General features: G+C 57.2%; 1 protein-coding gene across 4 annotated transcripts in view; it reads right to left on the bottom strand.

The window, feature by feature from the left end:
* Window positions 1-2,228: 2,228 nt before the first annotated feature.
* ASTN1 (astrotactin 1) overlaps window positions 2,229-19,390 on the bottom strand; it is a 41,684-nt gene continuing 24,522 nt past the window's right edge. For all 4 annotated transcript variants that reach the window (XM_038183233.2, XM_038183232.2, XM_072041752.1 and 1 more), the window contains exons 9-23: window positions 18,094-18,168; window positions 17,395-17,532; window positions 17,085-17,235; window positions 16,633-16,799; window positions 16,154-16,348; window positions 15,779-15,906; window positions 14,086-14,190; window positions 13,761-13,949; window positions 10,892-11,160; window positions 10,590-10,723; window positions 10,090-10,241; window positions 9,749-9,884; window positions 9,568-9,668; window positions 8,563-8,746; window positions 2,229-5,471 (exon numbers count right to left, since the gene is read on the bottom strand). In XM_038183233.2, the coding sequence (XP_038039161.1) occupies window positions 5,237-5,471; window positions 8,563-8,746; window positions 9,568-9,668; window positions 9,749-9,884; window positions 10,090-10,241; window positions 10,590-10,723; window positions 10,892-11,160; window positions 13,761-13,949; window positions 14,086-14,190; window positions 15,779-15,906; window positions 16,154-16,348; window positions 16,633-16,799; window positions 17,085-17,235; window positions 17,395-17,532; window positions 18,094-18,168 (2,359 nt within the window). In that variant the 3' untranslated portion in view covers window positions 2,229-5,236. The remainder of the gene's footprint in view (window positions 5,472-8,562; window positions 8,747-9,567; window positions 9,669-9,748; window positions 9,885-10,089; window positions 10,242-10,589; window positions 10,724-10,891; window positions 11,161-13,760; window positions 13,950-14,085; window positions 14,191-15,778; window positions 15,907-16,153; window positions 16,349-16,632; window positions 16,800-17,084; window positions 17,236-17,394; window positions 17,533-18,093; window positions 18,169-19,390) is intronic.

Here is a 19,390-nt window from a genome sequence, read left to right as displayed (position 1 = left end):
CCCCCCTCCATCACCAGACACCTGGGGGGGCGAGGGCGGCTTGGTGCTGTCGAACACCCGTCCCCTTGTCACTGCAGCCCGGGTGTGTGGGGCCCTTCCTTCTGCCGGCAATTGGAGCCAGATGTGCTGATGGAAACAAGCTGAGCTGCCCGGGCTCATGCTGCTGCTGGAAGGCAGGGAGGCCACGGCAAGCCCTGGGGGTGCTGGGTGTGGGGACACAGCAGGGCTGCCTCCAGCACTGTCTTTCACAGCACACCTGGGGGGGTCTGGGGTGCTCCTGTTGGGGATGCTCAACCCATCCAGAGCGTCCCTCTGTATTATCTTCCATTTGCCACGTCCCTTGTCCTGTCTTTATACCCTGCTCCCTCTCCTCCTCCAGCAGCCACACGCCTCCCCCTGGTGAGCACCAGCCCCTCCTTCGCTCCTGGTCTTTGCAGGAAGCCTCTCGCCGCTCCCCAGAGGAGGAACAGCAGTTCCCACTGACACCCGATGTCCCCAGAGCACAGATTCCCACCAGGACCAGATTTTTACGGAGGACAATTCATTAAGAGGCCCCACAGCCTCAAGCATGGGAGGGAGCCACCAAGCAACCAGCACTCCAGCTGTGGGGCTTGCACTTAAAACAAAACAGGGCCGATGTCTAGGGCAGTAGCCAAGTGAAGAGCAGTTTTTCCATCCCATCCCCTCCTTCCCACCAACCACCCAGCCTCGAAGCAAGAGAGCCCGGCCCCCGCGTCCCCAAGACAAGGGGGACATGCAGTCGAGCAGGGTGGTGGCTCTTCCAGATACGCAGACTGGGTTTTGGGAAGCTTTGGCAGCAGTTGGGATGCCCAAGGAGTCCATGCTGAAATTACAAAATGAGGTGGTTACTGGCACCATGGGGACATGGTGTCTTGCGTGAGGGCTGCAGTGCTGGGATGTTACCCATGCCTGCTCTAAAATGAAGAAATCCCTGCGAGCACCTCCTTGTAGAGGGTAAATAAAGTCTGCTGGCCAACAGCAGCCTTTCCAACACACACACACGGAGCTGAAAGGCACTTAAACCAGCAGATTTTCATCATTTTAGAACGCCAAAATCAGGGAATCACACCTGCATGCTTCTGGGGAGCTGGGAGACACAGGTGGGAGCAAGGCTGGGGCTGTGCCTACCCCCTCTCCAGGCCTAATGCTGCCTTTCCCTTCAGCTGGTGGTGCATCCTTTACAGCCCGCTTTGCCCTGTTGGGGGTGACTTTCTCCCCTGGCTTTCACATCAGGATCTTCCGACACAGCAGTTCATGCCTGTGACCCCATCTCACTGCCATACAGCCTCTCTCCTTCTCTTCCTCCTCTTTCTCTTCCTCCTCCTCCTTCACAGGTCATTGTGCAACAAGCTGGTGGCAGCCACGGCAGTGAGCTGCATGGAAAATAGTAGAAGGAAAGTATCGGGTGTATTTTTAACTTATTTTCCTGCAATTTAGCAGTGGGAAGAGAGAAAAAAAATCAATTTGTTCCATGAGGCGGAATGAAGTCTGGTTTCCTATGGATTTGTGCTCCAGAGCCCCTAAATCCCCCCTCTCCCATATCCTGCCAGGCGTCCTGTCTGCGCTCACAGCAATCCCCAGCCGCCCCTGGGTCTCCCACCTCCTGGCAGGGCTGGTGGCAACATGCAGCAGGCCTGGGGAAGGGCCCTGCCGCCACCAGTGTGCTGCCTCTGGATGCTCAATTGCACTGTAAGTGAATTTTAAGGCATCCTTTACGTCTCCCACACCTGCTCAGGCACCACTTTTTGCATCACTTGTAGGCAGCTGATGTTCTCGATGCTGCTGCTCCTCTGCCAGGGGTCTGCCAAGTGGGGCAGGGGGTGGTGGACCACCAGACCGCATGGTCCCATCCACCTGCTATCTGAAAACAGGCTAAAAGGCTTTTTTTGGGAATCCATTCCCAAATTCCCAGCATCCGTGGAGGTTTGCAAAGCAAAGCCCCTTGCTGAGGGTGTGTTAACACCATCCATCCCCCAAACCCAAAGGGACCTGGACCTTCCTGTGCCGCTGGAGCAGGTGAGGGTAACCGAGGCGAGGCTCCTTCCGTGCTTTGGGACTTGGCTAACCTGCTGGGCAGACGGGCTAATGCTGAACTCGTGTGAAGAGGCAAAGAGTTCAAAGCCTGGGAGCTTTTCATCCGCTCCCAAGAGATGACATCAGCTGGACCAAAACTGCAAACAAACATCCCAGATTGCCAGAGCCACGGATTACTAACAGCTCCATTTAATAGTCGGTTAAATTATCATCTGGAGTTGTACATAGTGCTAGTGACTTTGTTGTTGTTGTTGTTCTTTAAAACCTTTTTTTTTTTTTTTAAGTAATCTGGAAGGGTTTTGCATTTCTTGCCACGTGGCTGTCCAACCCTAGAGCACCCTACTTTCAATCTACAGTAGTAAAATGTCACATTAGAGTTTTAATATAACATCAAGGAACATGAATTGTAGCCATCTTTTTAAAGAAAAGGACCAAACCATCTTTATATGTTAAATAACGGCACAACAAGTAAAAGGTAGTAATGCTATTACAGGGGAAGGGGTGCAGCAAAGAAAAGTTAATGACCCAGAGGTTCATCTCAGGTGAATGGTCATTCGTTAATTCGGAAATAAAACAAGGAGAGAGGTCAGGAGGGTGAGGGAGGTTGGGAAAAGGACAAAACACGTTGTCTTCTCCTGTGGTTGGCAGCACGGAAAGAGGCAGGAGTCCACAAGAGGAAACACTGTGCAGAGCCAGGGCTGGCTGTTTGGGGCAGGAGCCTTCGGCAGATGAAGTCCTCCAGCTCTGCAGGGAAGGGGATGCCTCGGGGCTGTCTGAGCAGCTGTCTGAGATGAGCATATGTGCTGTAACTCAGGGATTTGGGAAAAAAAAAAAAAAAGAAAAAAGAAAAAAATAATAATAGTAATAGTACAAGTTTGGGCAAGCCAGTGCTGCCACAAAAATGGGCATACGCTGCACCAAGACAGGCATGTGGCGACACTGTGATGGTCACCCAGGTGCCACAGAGTGGTGCCTGCCATGGGCTGGGGACAATGAATCCCACCCCATGCGAGGGTCTTGGTGTCTGACCTCGTGTGGGTCACCTCACCCTTAGGGTGTGCCTCTCCCAGCCAAGGGAGCCCTCACCCAACCACAGGGCTCAAAGGAGGCTCTGCAGTGTTTCCAGTGACCATGCAAGGACTTAGAAATTGTAGAGTGGGAGCAGAACGGAAACACCCGCAGGGCCCCGCGGTAAGTTCTGCGTCTGGGTGAAAAAGCCACCGAGCACACGGGGTTTTCCTGGCAGTCAGGGTGCACGGCTGGCTGGCTGCGCCCGCCCTGCTCCTGCACCTCGTAAGCAACACGAGGGAGGAGGCTGCTCCCAAAAGGAAAACCGTCTGTGTTTCCTATAAAGGCCACGTAAGCGGTATTACATGGCCAGCTACCAAGTCGCATCCGGGCCAGAGCAGCCTCTGTCCAAGCATCCCTCCGAGGCGCTGCGCGGAGGTGCCCTTTGCTCACTGCTGGCCAGCTGCCTGGATGGAAGTTAAAGGATGTCTCAGTGTCGGCTGGAAGGAAAGAGACCGAACCAAAGCATCTTGGCCAAGATTCCCCGTGGCTGAAAGGAAACGGAGCACCTGCCCATGTGTACCTGAGCATGGAGACGGTGCTGGGCTTGCTCGGAGCACCAAGCCGTCGGCAGCGTTTAGTACATCAAAATGGAAGGAAACGTGAGGGGAAGCCTGAAGGCTCTGGTAGACTTCTTGCTTGCAAAAATCAGGTGTTTGGCTGCTGAGCCCTGCCAGATGAACTCCTTACACAAATGACACTCGGATGCCCAGGTAATACTGACTGCTGGTGGCTGTGCCCAGCAGCAATCCCACCCAGCCTAGCTGCCCCCACATGAGAGCTCTGCCCGTGGGGAGGAAAAAATGCAGCATTGTCCTGCTGGGGGATGCTTGTGTGCTCTGATCGGCTGCTGTGCAACTTCTGCGGCACGGCACCGGTGGCCGTGACCGGCTGCAGGCCACGGCAGCCTCCCCTCCGGTGCTGCACAAATACTGAAGCCGTGTCCTCAGCAGGTAATGCGAGGAACGAGGTGGAAAATCAAAAGAGACAAGGCTGAAGATTGCTCCTGCCAAGACTGAAAAATGAAAAGGAAATTTCGCTCTGAAGAGGCATCATAAAAAAATCTCTCTGCGGGACTCCTGGCTTGTCCAGATCAAAGGTGCACAGCTGGCAAGTCCAGAGGTGCCTCCTCTGCGAACCAGGCTGGTAGCTGAGGCTAAAATGAAGCCGTTTGCTGCCTCCAACAGCATCAGTGGTAATGGGGTTTTGGGGAACGGTTTGCTCTGAATGGAGCCCAGCCTCCATTTTTCAGCTTTTGACAAACATTAGTTTGTCATTGCTTCTAAGTCTTTATTACGGTGGGTTAAAAAATAAAAAAAAATAATAAATAATAATAAAAAAAGGAAGGGATTTTTGAGTTGACTTCCTAGGAGTTTGGTCCCACGAGAAAAAAGACCGCACTGTCCAGCTGACCGCTGGCCCTGCGGCCAGGCTGCCTCTGCCCCGAGCACCCTGCATCTCCGAGCTGACAGGGAGCTGGCCGTGGCAGAGGAGCCCCGAGGAGGTGGGCTCACCGCCGCCCATCTCCTCCCCTCACCTGGGCCGATGACACCGCAGCTGAGCCAAGTCTCATCCAGACCTCATGCTTTACAGTTGTAAAAATAAACCATAAAAAAAAAAACAACAAACAACAAATACACCCCAAACACCCTCTTGGCTGCCTGGTGGCTGTCTTGCTCAGCGATAACCATTAGCATTTCAGCCCGACCTGCGTGCCCGTCTCCGTTTCCCCAGCTCTCCCTTCCCACCTGTGTCACCATGCTTCTCCTGCGACCAGTGGCCCCTCGTGGCTGGGGCAGGGACACGGGGTGGTCCCCAGGCCGTGCCCCACAGCCTGCCGTCTCCGTGTCCCCACACCCACCACAAGGAACCTCTTGGCAACATGAACAGAACAAACCAAGAAAACAGGGTCCCACAAGACTCCTAACTAGAAAGACTTTTGGCCAAGCCAAAGAAGAAACTAATACTGAGGCAGAACTGCGCAGAGCAGCCATTTCGCTCCCCGCTCCCAATTTTTGTCTCCAGAGACACCCCCCTCCCCGCTGTGGGTCCGTATATAAAACCCTCCCCGCTGCCCCGGCAGGGCCGGCGTGCAGGCGGGTGCCTGCGTCCCTCAGTAGTCCTTGTCCCCGTAGTCGTTGTAGAGGACGCTCAGCGTCTGCTCCTCGCACGTCTTCTTGAGGTCCCGGCTGAGCTCCGACCAGTCGAGCCCATAGGGTTTGATCTCGCTGTAGCGGCAGGCGAGGTACTTGAGGGACGAGCGCTGGAGGCTGATCTTGGGCTCCTGCAGGAGGCCGTGGCACCAGCTGCTGAGGTCTGCCAGCTGCGAGAGGATGAGGCCAGCCTTCCTGCGGCGGGGGCGACGGAAACACCATGGGGAGCGGCAGGGAGGGCAGGACGAGAGCGTGGGGAGAGAAAAGTAAAGGTGGTTAAAGGGTGCCCGAGCCCCAAGAGCGTCTCAAGCGGCATCGCCTGACACCGCTGCAGCTCCAGGACCCCAAATCACAGGGTGGGAGAGGGGGAGAAAAGAGGCAGGGGGGAGAAATGCGAGGAGCCGCCAGGAACATGCGGGGAGCATCGCTCCCTTGCCACCACGTGGCACAGCGTTGGGAACCAGCCTGCTGGGACATCACTGAGCATGAAGGAGATTTAGGGGAAAAAAAAAAAAAAAAAAAAAAAAAAAACAACACTCAAACTATCATGCCTGTCATCTGTATTAGGCTGGCTTGTGGGGTTTTGTTATGAGCCCCATAAGATGCGGTGTCATAAAATGTAAGTACAGTCAACGACACTCCTGACACATGACTTATAATGCTTAATAACAGTTTAGGAAATGTGTCCCACAGGACAGCGTGCAAGCTAGAAGGAATACATCAACGCATACAACATCAGCTTAGCACAGAAAAGCTCTGAAAGAGAAACCCCCCTCTCTTCTGAACATGCATTTTCCATGTTTTCTGGCTGCAGGGAAAGAAATGAGCAGCAGGGGTTGGTAAGGAGCCGTCAGGCAGCCCACGCTGCTTGTGAGACCCAGCCAAGAAAGCCAGGGGAAGGGGTCGGGAGGCAGGGGGAGAGGAGGGCTGGGCACGAGCCACCCCCAGCAGCAGGGCCCCTGCAGCACCCCCAGAGCAGCACCACGTTGGTGCGGGCTTGTGCTGATAACGAGGAAGTGCTAAACCACCAGCCCCTCGTGCTGGATTAGTTACAGGAGGAGCACGGGCGATCCTGGCCAAATACGACCCAAATTGTCTCTTTTTCTCTTCAGGCTTTTTTTCCTCTGAAAGTTGTGCTTCTAATGCTCTGATCAAGAGCAACACTTTGTTCAGGCAAAACGCGTTATGTTCGGTTTAAACTTGTCTAGCACTTCAGGTGATCTCGGGGGAATCTGGCAAATGTGGAGGTAATGGATCCAAATGAAGTGTCTTGCAGGTGAGTATTACGGGTGCCTGGAAACCCAGACAACACTGTCATTGTCCCAAGGGCTGGAACAAGTTTCCCAGCCAGCCTCAAGGTCACTTTTTGGGCTGGCATAGACAAGGAACAGGAGACACGTCCCCGTGGTTGCAGTAACTCGGCACGGGGCAGGCAGCAGAGAGGCAAATCGTGATGCTGGGGACAAAAACCTTTCTCACGCTCTTGCTTGGATAAGCAGGGGCTGCGAGCCACAGCTCTCCCCTTGCTGGCTCCGTGTGGCTGCAGCTCCAGGCTGGCCAGGTCTGACACCCAAAGGGAGGCCGCAAACACCAGCGAGCTCCACCAGGATCCGCACCAAAGCCTCTTCTCACTTGTGGCTTGCTGGAAAATGACCCGCCCTCCTCTCCACGTCTTTGTATGCAAAGTCCAGAGCTCTCTGCAGCCTTTCCCAGACTGGGAGGGACCGTCTCGCTTCGGTAACCCCGACCGAGCTATCTGCACGCAATACTTGCTTCCCTCAGCCCAGCAGCCAGCCCTGGCGAGCAGGAGGATGAGTGTGAGCAGAGCCAAAGGCGGCACGGCAGCGCGGAGCTGGGGGAGCATCGCCGAGTCGCTCGCGTGGGTCCGCGTCCAGCACTTCAAAGGAGCAGCAGCAGCAGCCACACAAATCCTCCGTCTGCTGGCTAAACAATGTCATCTGCGAGTGATTTGTCCTGTCACCACCAGTCTGGATGCTTCGCCCTCACAGACGATCAGACAGGAGGCTTGCTTTCCAAGATTTGTCATCACCAGATCCCGCTGCAGCTGCCTCAACCTCTCCTTCCAAGCAGCGCGAGCTGCGAGCACTTCATCAGCAGCTTGCGTCACCCCACCCTAAGCTCTCCAGCATTTCCAGCGGGTGGAATTAACCCTCTGACTTGCAGCAAACAGCAACATTTGGGTCATCCCGGGGCATTTCTGGTCACCCCGTGCCAACATCGCTCTGCCCCGTGGGGCTTGAGCAGACGGCTTCCACCCCACGTCCTGGTGGTGCTGTGCTCTCCTCACTGGCACCATGAGCACTGACGGCAATGTCTGCCCCGGACAGCAGCAGTGGCTGTGTGACAAACCTGGTGTGTCACTTCACTTGCTCCTCACACAAACCACTGCAGCAGATGTCAGACAGGCTGTGCAAACCGGGGCTGGATTTCACGTGTGGCAACGGAGATGGGTCCTACTCACATCCTGGGAATGAAGCCATAACCAGAGGTCTCCGTACACTGGGAGGTTGCTCCCGAGCTTTGACGCTCTGCCTTAGAGACTTCAAGTTTCTTAGAAAATAAATCGAAAAAGGGGAAAGAGGAGAAAAGCCAGCTTTGCCCCAGGAAGCTGAGGATCACTGGAGGGTTTCCCAGCAAAGCCGAACTAGGAGGGATGTGAAGGGATGCTACAAGCAAGACAGCCACCAGGTATCTACTGAGACCTTCTGCCTCCCTAGTGGAGACTCGGAGGGCAGAAAAGGTACGTGTGCTCTCTGATCCTCTGCCAGAAATCCACCCGTGATCACCTGGAGAAGCAGGGCTGGAAGGGAGCCAGAGGTGAGACTGATGAGAAGAGGTGTTGAGCAGGGGGACCGTGCGTTTCCCAGATGGGATCTGTTGCTGACGTACATCTGAAGAAATGCTGAATACTGGACGGGCTCAGGACTCCAGTTCTGTGGAGGCCAGCTGCTAGGAAACACCACTGCAACCCACATAATTTCTCAGCCCAGCTTGCTAAACCGCCCGGAAACAGCCACGTTACTGGAAAACGACTCAGACAGGGGCAGGCACGGGAGGAGACGGGCAGAAGGGGACATCTGGGGACACAGGGCAGGGGACATCTGGGGACACAGGGCAGGAAACACTGCATCTCCAGGCAGCTGCAGGGGTGGTGCTGAGATCAGCACACAGACAAGTCAAGCCAAAGCCCGGAAGAAGGAGAACAGACACATACAACCGGACCCTGTTGGCACACACAGCAAGCCCACCCGGCTCCCGAGCCTACCTGGGCCCCAGCTCGTCTTCACAGCGCCAGGTGAACTCCCCGAAGCTCTCGTAGTGCTGGTTGTAGTGGTAGAGCACTCGGTGCAGGCTGGGGGAGCCCAGGTCCAGCAGGGTGTTGTAGGCTGTCTGCTGCTCCTTGCCACTGGTGTAGCCATTGAAGAGGTTGTAGATCTTGTCGGCAATTTCTGGGCAGGAGGACAAGGGCTAGTCAGTGGGGTGCAAGAGATGAGCACAAAGAACAAAGCCCACCAGGACAATGCTTGGCTCTGGTGGAACCATGAGGCGCATCTTCCACGGCCGTTACTGGAGCCAAGATTTGTCCCCCGGGGTATGATTAATGTCGTATCAAGGCACTGGAGGAACAACAGAGAGGATGGCATCACCCGGACTCAGCTGGACTAATCAATCCAATTTAGGCTCCCGTAGTTTGATCCAATTAGGAGGAGAAACGAGCAGTGTCATCAGGTACTGGTGGTGAAATCCAATTTATTTACCAGAAGGAACACAACTGGGATTTCTTCGGGCATCACCGATGCTATCAGTCACTTGGGCAGGACAGGACAGGTCTTCTCGGCTATTCCCCCACCCGTGCCCAATGTGTCCCCAGTGCCTACCCCTCCACCTGTCTTAGCATGAGCACAGGCTGCTTCTGTGCTTGTTTGTGGGGGGAATGGGTTCCTCCTGCTGCCCCCCGTGCCAGCCTTCAGCCTCACACACTGCCTGGGCCATCAGGGGTGCAGGGGACATTGAGGCCAGGACAGGAGCAGCCAGAGGGTACAATCAGTGGGGACAGTCAGTGGGGAACCCCCCGTCACTGGTCCCAAGTGTCACCCTGGGCATGCTCACCCTGTGACCACAGACATACAGATTTGGGGTGGTTTTGTACCCTCCTTTCCAAGCCCTGCCCGAGTCCCAGCCAGGTTTCCACATCTCGCACAACAAAGCTGCTTTCCAGTACTCCCAGCTGTACATGCGATGTGCCAGGCCAGCACCAGCTCCACCTCACCTTGAGCTTTCACATCATCTACCACAGGGCAGGGTGTCTTCACCGTCACATCACTGGACCTGGAGCGTCTCCCCGTGTTGTCGACTCCCCAGAGGGTGAACCTGGCCGAGGAGGACAGCGGTGAAGGCTCCCGAGCCCTCACGCACACCCGAGCGGCGTCCCACGGGCGGAGGTGACTCACATGTAGGTGGTGTCGGGCTCCAGGCAGCGGATGATGAGGGAGATGGTGGAGGAGAGCCTGTCGGGCACCTGGGCTGGCATGGCACAGGGAGACTTGGCACCAGAGATGATGTCGTCCACGAAGCTCAGCACCATCTCTACGGGGACAGAGAAGGACGCACCGTGGGTGATGGTACCGGTGTCCCCAGGGCTGGCACCTCTGCGGCACGGCAGGCAGGGAGGGGCTGCTTTCTTTCCCACAGGATAAGGTACATTTAGCAGCATCCCCTTGCAAAGAGAGAGGCAGAGGCTCTGCTCCAACGCCTCCATCCCACCCGCCACCCGGAGGCAGCCCCCACTCACCGGTCTCCACCTTGGAGTGGTCCATCCTGTCGGTGACTTTCTCCTGGCGGAGCAGGTAGTCGACGATCTGCACCCCAATGGGGGGCTCCGAGTGCCCCCACTCCAGCACCACCAGCGTGCTGCTGGGCTCGTGCACGGTGGAGAGCCGCAGGCTGGGGGGCAATGCCAGCCCATCAGTGTCCCCAGAGGGACAGGTCCACCAGCAGCCCTGCCACCCACCCGGATAGAGGTGATCCCCCCTTCTCTGCCCCCTCCTGGCTGTGGGCACACTGCTCCCCAGAGCTCCTTCCTTGAGGTTGCTCTACCAGGACGGATCCAAAATCCCATCCCCAATGCCCAACCGAATTTGGAAAAGGCACTGCATCTCTGCACCCCCTGCCTGGTTCCCACATCCCCCATCTGCTCGCACCCCTGCCCCACAGAGCCACCCCGGGCCCACCACCATGGGGCCACCACCACCCCCTCGCAGGACCACCGAGGGTCCAGGCACGGGGACCTACATGGGGTGGGGGAGAGGCGCACAGGTGGGCAGCCCATCGGCCCCGAAGGCACTCGAGTCGCAGCGGCACCAGTCCTCGATGACATCCCCGCTGCCCGAGCACCACAGCGAGCTCATGGTGGCCTCCTGCAAGAGCTGGGAGGGAGGAGAAGGGGCTGAGCACCGGGCGGGCATCCCACCACCAGAGCTTGTGCTCATCCATTCCCCATGGGTGAGGCCAAAACGGTTCAGCATGGTCCAGCCACCCTGGGGATGAGGTCAAGGGCCACCAATGCCACCCTGATGCCAGCCCCAGCTCCTCACCCGCTGGGTCTGGTTGTTGGTGACCAGCTCGTAGATGGGGGCCGCCTTGGTGACCTCGAGCAGGATGGGCTCAGCTGGCGTGTCGGGGCCGGAGGCGACGTGGCAGAGGGGGCAGGACGAGGGGCAGCGCCCACGGCTCTGGCACTCCATCCGCACGCCGGCCGCCATGCGCTTGGTGCCCGACTCGGAGAGGCTGGCGATGTACTCGGGGAAGGTGAGCACCTTGGGGTCCCGCTCACGCTCCTCCGACTCGTCCGAGGGGGAGTTGCCTGGAGAAGGGGGGAAAAGAGGGGCACGGGGGTGGGCTCCAAGCCATCAATCAGGGGACAGTCCCAGGAAAGAAGGGTTTGAGGCAGGCAGCACCCAGAGGAACCTCTGTGACTGTAAGGGCTGCTCTGTAGGGATGAAATGCTCACTGGCCTCAAGAGCAGGCGTCAGGATGGGAAAATCCACCCTGGCCTTTTGTCTCCCGGTGCCTCAGTTTCCCCAGCCCTTGCAGCAGGTCCCCACGAGAGGGAGCCTCCTTCTTGCAGCTGGAGACTCACGAGGAGCAACCTGGCTGCCTCCCCCAGCAATCAGCCTGACTGCCGATTTCTCCTCTCCACTCCCCTGATTCTCACAAGCCCCCACCACGACCAGCAGCCCGCAGGCATCGAGGCACCAGAGCGCACTGCACACCCACAGGGACGGGTGCACAGCAGCGATGTGGACTCCCACCTCCAAAAGGCCTGCACGTGGCAGCACCCTCATGAATGCAGGCTGCAAATTGCCCCGAGCTGCCCTCAATCATCCCCACAGCTCCGAAAGCTGCAGCCACTGCTGGAGCAGCGGGCCCCAGATTGCCTTCCTACCCTGTGCTGAGGCATCTGTGCCTCACACTGCTGTGCGTGCCTGCACATGGGCATTTTGTATTTTTTTTTTTCCCCTCCTTTTTAATTTTATTTTGTATCTTAGCGTTGCTCTCTGCAGAGGCAAACAGCTCAGCCTGCCAATCCCTCCTAGAGGCAGACAAACCAAAAACAAGGGATGCAGATCCAAAGAGCTCAGAATAAGCAGAAAAGATGTGTCAGTGCTTCCAGATGGCCAGGAAGCTCCTGAGATGGCTACAAAGCCACCCACCAAGACTTCCTCAGGTCCATCCACTGCACCTGTGCTCGGTTTCCTCTATGGGGAAGGGAGGTGAGGAGCGCATCCCTTTTGGGATCTGCCTCAGGGCTGGCTCTTCGCATCTGTCCACCTTTCCCCCCAAGAAAAGTATGGGGAGGGCTGGAGGGAGCATGTGTCCTGCGCTGGAAAAGGGCTTTCAGACAGGACAGGTGGCCACAGGGCTTGGGAAAGCCTCTCCCTCCAGCACCACCAGCCCCAAATATCCCCCGTTGAGTGTGGCAGAAGCGCGTGCCATCACCCCCGCAGTCACCAAAGACCCTGACGGGTGTGATGGAGGTGGGCAAGGTTGCAGCCAGGCCGGGGAATGGGGTCTTTCCTGTGTTTGGCTTTCAAAGCATGGGCACGAGGCAGAAGAAAATGGTGAGACGGAGGCAGTCCTACAGGTTCAGCACCACTGCAGCCCCCAGCCGGGCTGCGATGGGGCTTTTCCAAGCTCCTTGCAAAGGTGCCCAGCGCCCCAATGCCACCACATCCCCGTGGTGTCATCATGAAAAAAGGGCTGGCATTGACAAGGACAAGGCAGGCTGGTGGGGTGGGAAGAGGCTACGGAGGCTGAGGCCACTGCAGGATGCTGTGGGGAGATCTTCCTATTGCAAGGGTCGGCCAAGCCAATCTCCGAGACCCCTGCGAGGAAAATAGGGCTGTTAGACAAAAACACGGGTATGAGAGCATTGCTCGGCTACCCCATCGAGCTGGAAATGGATCACTTTGGGCTAGCTGTGAATTGCAGCTTCACAGGCACCGGGGGAAAGCAGAGGAGCCAGAGAATGAGTTGTCTCTTGCAATTTCTCAGTCGATATCCAGCTCCTGACGTTTGCAAACAAAAAGGAAAGGAGGGAAAGTGGCAGGTGCCAGAGCGAAACCGAAATGTGATACTGTGGGTGGAAAGAGACTGCCAGACCTGAAAAGCCTCCAAGCAGGAAAATCAAAGAGGAGGAAATTGCAGGAGGGGAAAAAAAAAAAAAAAAAAAAAAAAGTACTTGCAATCAAAAGATGCTACATCTGGAAACAGCCCTCAGCAAAACAGCAGCAGGTCTGGACTCTTGCAGGTGGGCTCGGGAAGGCGTCCAGGCTCCAGGAGGCCTCAGCCCGCAGCATCCAGGCTCAGAAATGAACGTTTTCCACCCGAGGGGTCACCCACACCCAGGATTTTGAGCTTTCCTGCTGTTTCTAATGCAGTGTGCAGATGCTTCCTTCTCTGTACTGAAGGCAGAGCCAGGACTGGGCTCCCGCAGGCTCCCCCCCTTTCCCAGAGCCCGGTGACCAGTTCGTTACTGGTGTGCAGACAGTAAAACACAGCGCTGGCACCCGGGGAGAAGAGAAAACATTAGCAGAAGGAAAGTCTGGCCCCGGGATGTGAGTGGAAGAGAGCAGATACGGAGGAGACAAAGGGAGCGAAGGGACAGGATTAAAGGCAAATAGCAGCTAAGTCCAGAATCAGACAGGACGGCTTGGTGGGATTAGTGCATTCATCTTTCATCTCCCTGGGGGTGTGGGTATTTATACGCCTTGCTGGCCCGGGCTGACGCTGGCTGCAGTCCACGGGGGTCCTTCGACCACAACAGCAGGGTGGAAGTAAGAAAATGAGGTGGGATGCAGCCTCTGCAAGGGCTGGGCGCTCTCCCTGTTGTGCAGAGGGCAAACCCAGCTCCTGCTCAGCAGGCAGCGGGGTGGCTTTGGGGACCTGTCCCAGGGCTCCTACCTTTGCTGATGTCCTCGTACTCCAGCCAGAGCTGCCGCTGGACCTGCCTGTTGGGGTACCAGATGGAGCAGGACTCCTCGAAGCCGTACACGGCCTCCTGGATGTAGTGGTTGCCAAACTGGTCCAGCAGCGCCACGAAGTCCCCGCGGGAGGTGGCCCCATCCAGAGAGTGGAGTGCGTTGCTGAAGGCTGGGGGTGACATGGGGGAGATGCCCAGATCCCTGCAGACACCGAGCCCCTTGGGCCCTCCGGACCAGCCACCCCTAAGCCCACCACCCAGCAGAAGGTGCCGTGTCCTCTCGCCACACCTTTTGGCCCCACTTACACTGGGAGATGGTGAGCTGGTTGAGCCGGACGTGGTACATGACGGACTGCACCTTCCAGTGCTGCAGGAGCGGGTACCCGGACACCTCGCTGAAGTTCACCATCCCTGCCAGAGACAGGACACGGTGCTCAGCACCGCTCAGCACCGCTGCCAGGCGTGGGGACACCAAGGAGGGTGCAGTGCCTTGTGCCATGCCCGGCGCTGTGCACCCGGCGGGGTGGGAAGGAGGCATGGAAAGCACCAGCACTCATCACGTCCCTGCCATCAGCTGCTCCGCGGCAATTAAAATCATGGCTTTGAAGGAAAAATGATGGCTTCGTTTCATCCTGCCGTCCGGGGCTCCGTGGCGGAAGATAACGAGCCTCCTCCTGCCTCCCTCCCGGCGGCCGCTCCCCAGACATGCCCAGGTGTGCTAATTACTTCGCTAATGAGAGTTGCGCTTTTTAATGAGCTGTTGGCAGACCTGGGAACGGTCACCGTCACGCCACAGCTGTGGCCAACACGGAGGCCCAGGGGACAGAGCGGGACACGTGTGCATGGGGAAATCGCCCTCCTGTGCTCACGGTCCCTTGGGCACTGTGGCAATGCTGGGGCTGAGCAAGACCAGAAACCCTCCCGAGATGGCCTGGATGAGGATGAGGGTGGTCAACCCAGGGACAGACCCAGCTCCCGAGAGCCAAATCCTGGGAAAAGCCCAAGAAAAGGAACTGAGGCTGCTCACGGCTCTGATGTTGGTGGCCAGAGCATGCCACAGCTGGCTGTACACCTCCAGCACAGCACATCTCTCCTCGGCAGCCGAGCAGCCATGCAGCAGGGCTCGGGCAGGACAACAACGTGCCTCCCCCCTCCGCAGCGAGAAGGAGAGGCAGAGGATAAGGAGGATGCGGTACTCTGCCTCCCAGTGCCGCTTCCTTCAGCGCCGGCTGCTGCCAACAGCTTCAAAGCCTCGCTTGTCCCCGCAAAGTGTTTATGCAAAAACAGCCCTTCCTTACTCAGCAGCTCTGCCTCTCGTGTATTCACAGCAATGCCCAGATCTGCCTACTGACAAGCACAGAAGATTTCGCTCCTTTTCCTTTTTTTTCTTCTCTCTTTTTTTTTTTTTTTCCCCTCCTAATCAGCCACAAAGAGCCAGCAGAGCAGTGGGAAATGAATACAGCAATTTGCTGGCTTCTGTCTCCCTGGTGTCATTGCCAGCAAAGTCCCTGGCCCCCATCCCCTCTGTGATGCCATGGCCGTGGTGGCACTGCCTTTGTCACCCCCGTGGCACCCTCCAGGCTAGGAACCCACCGTGACCTTGGTGCTCATGGTCAATGGTCTGCCAGGACAAACCAAAATACTGTGGTTTTGAATGCTTCTTTACACCAATTTCTGGTTTGGAAATCAAATTAAAGGCATTTGGAAAACGTTTTTTGCCTGGAAGAAGAAAAATCTTTTTGAAAACCCCTCAGCTCTCCGGTGGGCACCTGAGCTGTTAGCCACACAATTAATTCACAGCCTGTGCCCCGCAAACGGGCAGCCTGGCAGCAGGCAGCCTGCTGCAGCGATGCTACTGACTGCCCCCGTTTGCAGGTGGCTGAAATAAAATCGGGAAACGTGCCGCCTTCCCCTTGCAGGGCTGGGCACGGGGTGCAGCCCGGCAGGACATGTCACACAGCATCCCCAGGAGGGTGTAGGTCTGGCCGGGCTCACTCACCGGTAAGGAATTCGGGGTCAGGCGTGGGGTCTGAGAGCTCCTCTTGGCACTGGTTCTCCAGGGGCACCGTGGCCACCACCAGCCCATCCGGCAGCTGCTGCTCCAGGCCCCGGGCAAAGTTGTTCTGCCTGGAAATTAATTGGAGAGAGAGGAGGATTGGGTGAGGGGACAAGGGATGGCAACACCTGGCCGGCAACCCACTCTAAAAACCCAGCACCAAGCCTCTGGGCATGGGTTATGAAGACAGATGTGGCTTCAGATGTGCCCACCCTGCCAGCCCCTCAAACTCCTGCAAAGCTTGGCCAGACGTGGCTGAACAACGCCCTGTGCTCTTGGAAACCCTGCCAGCAGCCACCTCCCCACGTCCCCCCTTACCTAAAGGTCCCTTTGAGCACCTGCCCTGGGGCCACCTCCTTGGAGTGGTTGTTGTAGCCATAGAAGATCTCCCCAAAGAGCGTCTGGTTCATGGGCAGCTCGCGGGGCTCGCCGCAGTCCCCCGCCTCGGGGCACGACTCGGAGATGAGCTGGCACGACCGCCCGTCCACTCCCAGCTTGTAGTCCTCGATGCACCTGGCAAGCCAGCAGCGGGGCCCCATCACCTGCAGCCCCACCACCAAGGCCCGAGCCACCCCAGGTGGGACACCCAGAAATGAGGACACCCTCGAAGCCACCCAGCCCCTGGGGCCACTTTGCTTTTGGCGTTTGGCTGGGGAAGAGGTTATGGTGCAAAAACCCCCGCGTGGTCTCAGTTTTGTTGGCCAAGGCCACCTGAGTGCCCTCACGGAGCGAGGAGGGGTCTCCTGCTCCTGGGGACAAGAAGGTTCCCATGCTGGGGACAGCACTGGGGGGCTCACCCGCAGAACATGAGGATGTTGTAGAGCAGGGGGTCGTCGGGCAGGGGCACCATCTGCTGCAGGCACAGCTGCTCGCAGCCCCCGTTGAAGCCGTCGGAGCAGTCGACGCCGACGTGGCGGTCGTAGCAGCCCGTGCCGTCCTTCATGGGGCTCAGTCCCGCCGGGCACTGGTGGAGGGGAAAGCGAGAGAGATGAGGAGAGCCCAGCCAGCCAAAAAGTGGCTCCTGGGATGAAATCCCAGCTGGGCTGGGGCAGAGAGGAGGCTGTGGAGGTGGTGGGTGCTAAAATGCTGCTCCCTGAGGCCCCTCCACCAGCACAGAACACGTTACAGCTCATAGGGACACCTGAAAGAGCCACCAGGTGCCCCCAAAACACAAAAAATATTCACTCTGGGGTAATGAGGAGAGCAGGAGGCATCTCTTCCTCCTCCACCCTGTCCCCCCGCCACGCACCACGCAGCCCGTTGAGTCCAGCTTGCGGTCGGCGATGCAGCGGAAATTCTTGCTGCAGCCCCCGTTGTCCCTGGTGCAGTCCCGGACAGGGCCAAAGGAGTCGAGGAGAACCTCCAGGCTGTCGAAGGAGGAGGAGGTCATCAGCTCTTCCCTGCGAGGAGGAGGAAGAGGTGTTTCACTGCTTTGGTTGGCAGCAGACGTACCAACCCCCCAGCTCTCACCACCCCCACGTCCTTTGGGTTGTCCCCCTGGCTGCAGAGCCACACCAGGCTGTTACAGACCCTCGTCCCCGCTCTGCAGTCGCACCCACCTGACCTCCACCGCGTCCTCCATCACCGTCATGTCGGTCTTGCACTTGGCCGAGGGGTTGATGGCCAGCTCGGCCGGAGGGATGACGAAGCTCTTGCTCAGCGGCAGCCACATGCCCTCCCCCAGGGTGTAGGTGAACCTGGCAGGGGAGCAGGCACACAGGGGGGCACCGCGCCCAGAGGGCCACCCTTGTGTCACATCGGTGCGGGGACATCATGCAGATGTCCACCTCTACCAAAACCCAGCCCTTGAACCCGCCCCTCTCCCTGGGGTGGTCCCAAACCCATCCCCAGCTGGATGCAGGTATCTCCAGCACCCATCCGCCAGGAGCGTGCTGCTGGGGAGCAGGAGGAGAGGTGACAAGGGATTATTCATGTATTTATTCCTCCTCTCTGAGGTGTCCAGGGAAAAGGAAAGCACTCCTTTTGGTAGAAATCCTCCTTCAGAACCTACATCTTGCTCTCCTTGTGGATGGGGAGGAGGAACTGGCTGCTGGGCATCCAGCATCCCATGAAACCCACGTGGCCGCTGTAGTGGGACCACGCCAGCCATGCTCACAAGCCCCCAGGAGGTGGCACAGGACACCGTGCTTGGCCATGCCATCACCAGCCTGCTGCACCCTCCCCAGGACCAGCACCAGGCAACATCCAAACCAGCGGGGAGGTCCAACGGGTGGGGGTGAGACCGAAGCAGGGCTTACCGAAAAATCTTGTCGGATGGCTGCTCGCCCAGCACCAGGTCGAAGCCGCGCTGGAATATGGTGTACGGCCAGGGTCTGGAGGAGAAGCACAAGGACATCACGCTGGCATCCCCAGATATTTCCTCAGCTGTGTGCTGCAGCAAGAGCCACTGCACCTGTGACGCACGCACATGGGTGCAAGCACAGAATGGGTCCCAGGATCACACAGCTCAAACCAAGCCAGAACAAGGCAGGAAAATAGCCCCACACCCAAGATGTTTGGCCTTTTTTTTTTTTCTTCTCCAATTTTTAGGATTTAGGATCCTATATGGCTGGTGCCTCCAGTCAGTGGCATACCTCGCCATTTATTTCGGGGTACGCTTGGCTCCAGCCCCCCCCTTCCCACCACTGCAGAGCATCTGTGAGCCTCACACCCCTGCACCCTCGGGTACCACCCACCCGCTCCCACAGTGGAGATTTGTATCACATCCATCAAACTGCAAAAAGCAACCCGAAACACATCTGAAACTTTCCTCTGCGAGCCTTCTAGAAGGAAGCGTCTCAGGCTCTAGGACAGTTTCACCCCCTTCAGTTTCATAGTTTCAGGTGGGGTGGGTGCTAACCCAAACCCAGACAAAGCTTTGATTTCCTTTATCCTGAAAAATTTACAGCTTTTAGCATCATTTGCACAGCATCTTTTGTGGAGCATTCTCTGCATTTTTTACACGGCATCCATTGCAGAGAGACCGGCAAGTCAGACTAGAAAAAAATAAATAAAAAGAAAGAAAAAAAATGCAGGATACCAGACAAGGGGAATCACAACCAGACCCAACCAAATCCCATTTGCAAGGCAAGCTCAGAGCTGGGAAGAGAAAGAGATTTTCCCGCCCTGCCACCTTTAAGAGACCCGGTGAGAGCCTGCCTCCCCGCAAGGGGCACCGCAAGCACCTTGCCCCAGCAAGCCTGGGGATTTTCTCTCCAGGCAATTACAGCTCTCCTGCATAAGCACTTCAATTTCTAATCTGAAGTTATTTCAGCAAGGACAAAAAAAAATAAAAATCCTGATTGCAGGATTAGAGCACGCTGCTCATTTCCTGGCCGGGACACAATGGCACTGCTGTGGCCGGCTGGGCATGGGGGATTACATCCAGCGCCTCGCCCCGGATAAGGCCCTCTTGCTCCTTGCGCCTCGCCAGCGCCTTGAATGCTGCACATCCCCGCCTCCCTGCAGATAGATGGGCTTTATTCTTGCTTCTCCGGAGTGTGCCAGGCTGGGAACAAAAGCAGAGCACGGTATTGTTCCTTGCCGGGTCGGGTG

This window comes from Anas platyrhynchos, chromosome 8 (assembly GCF_047663525.1).
Source record: "Anas platyrhynchos isolate ZD024472 breed Pekin duck chromosome 8, IASCAAS_PekinDuck_T2T, whole genome shotgun sequence".
NCBI classification, from domain to species: domain Eukaryota; kingdom Metazoa; phylum Chordata; class Aves; order Anseriformes; family Anatidae; genus Anas; species Anas platyrhynchos.
The sequence above is the reverse complement of the archived record's forward strand: the minus strand, read 5'-3'. Positions and strand labels throughout refer to the sequence as shown.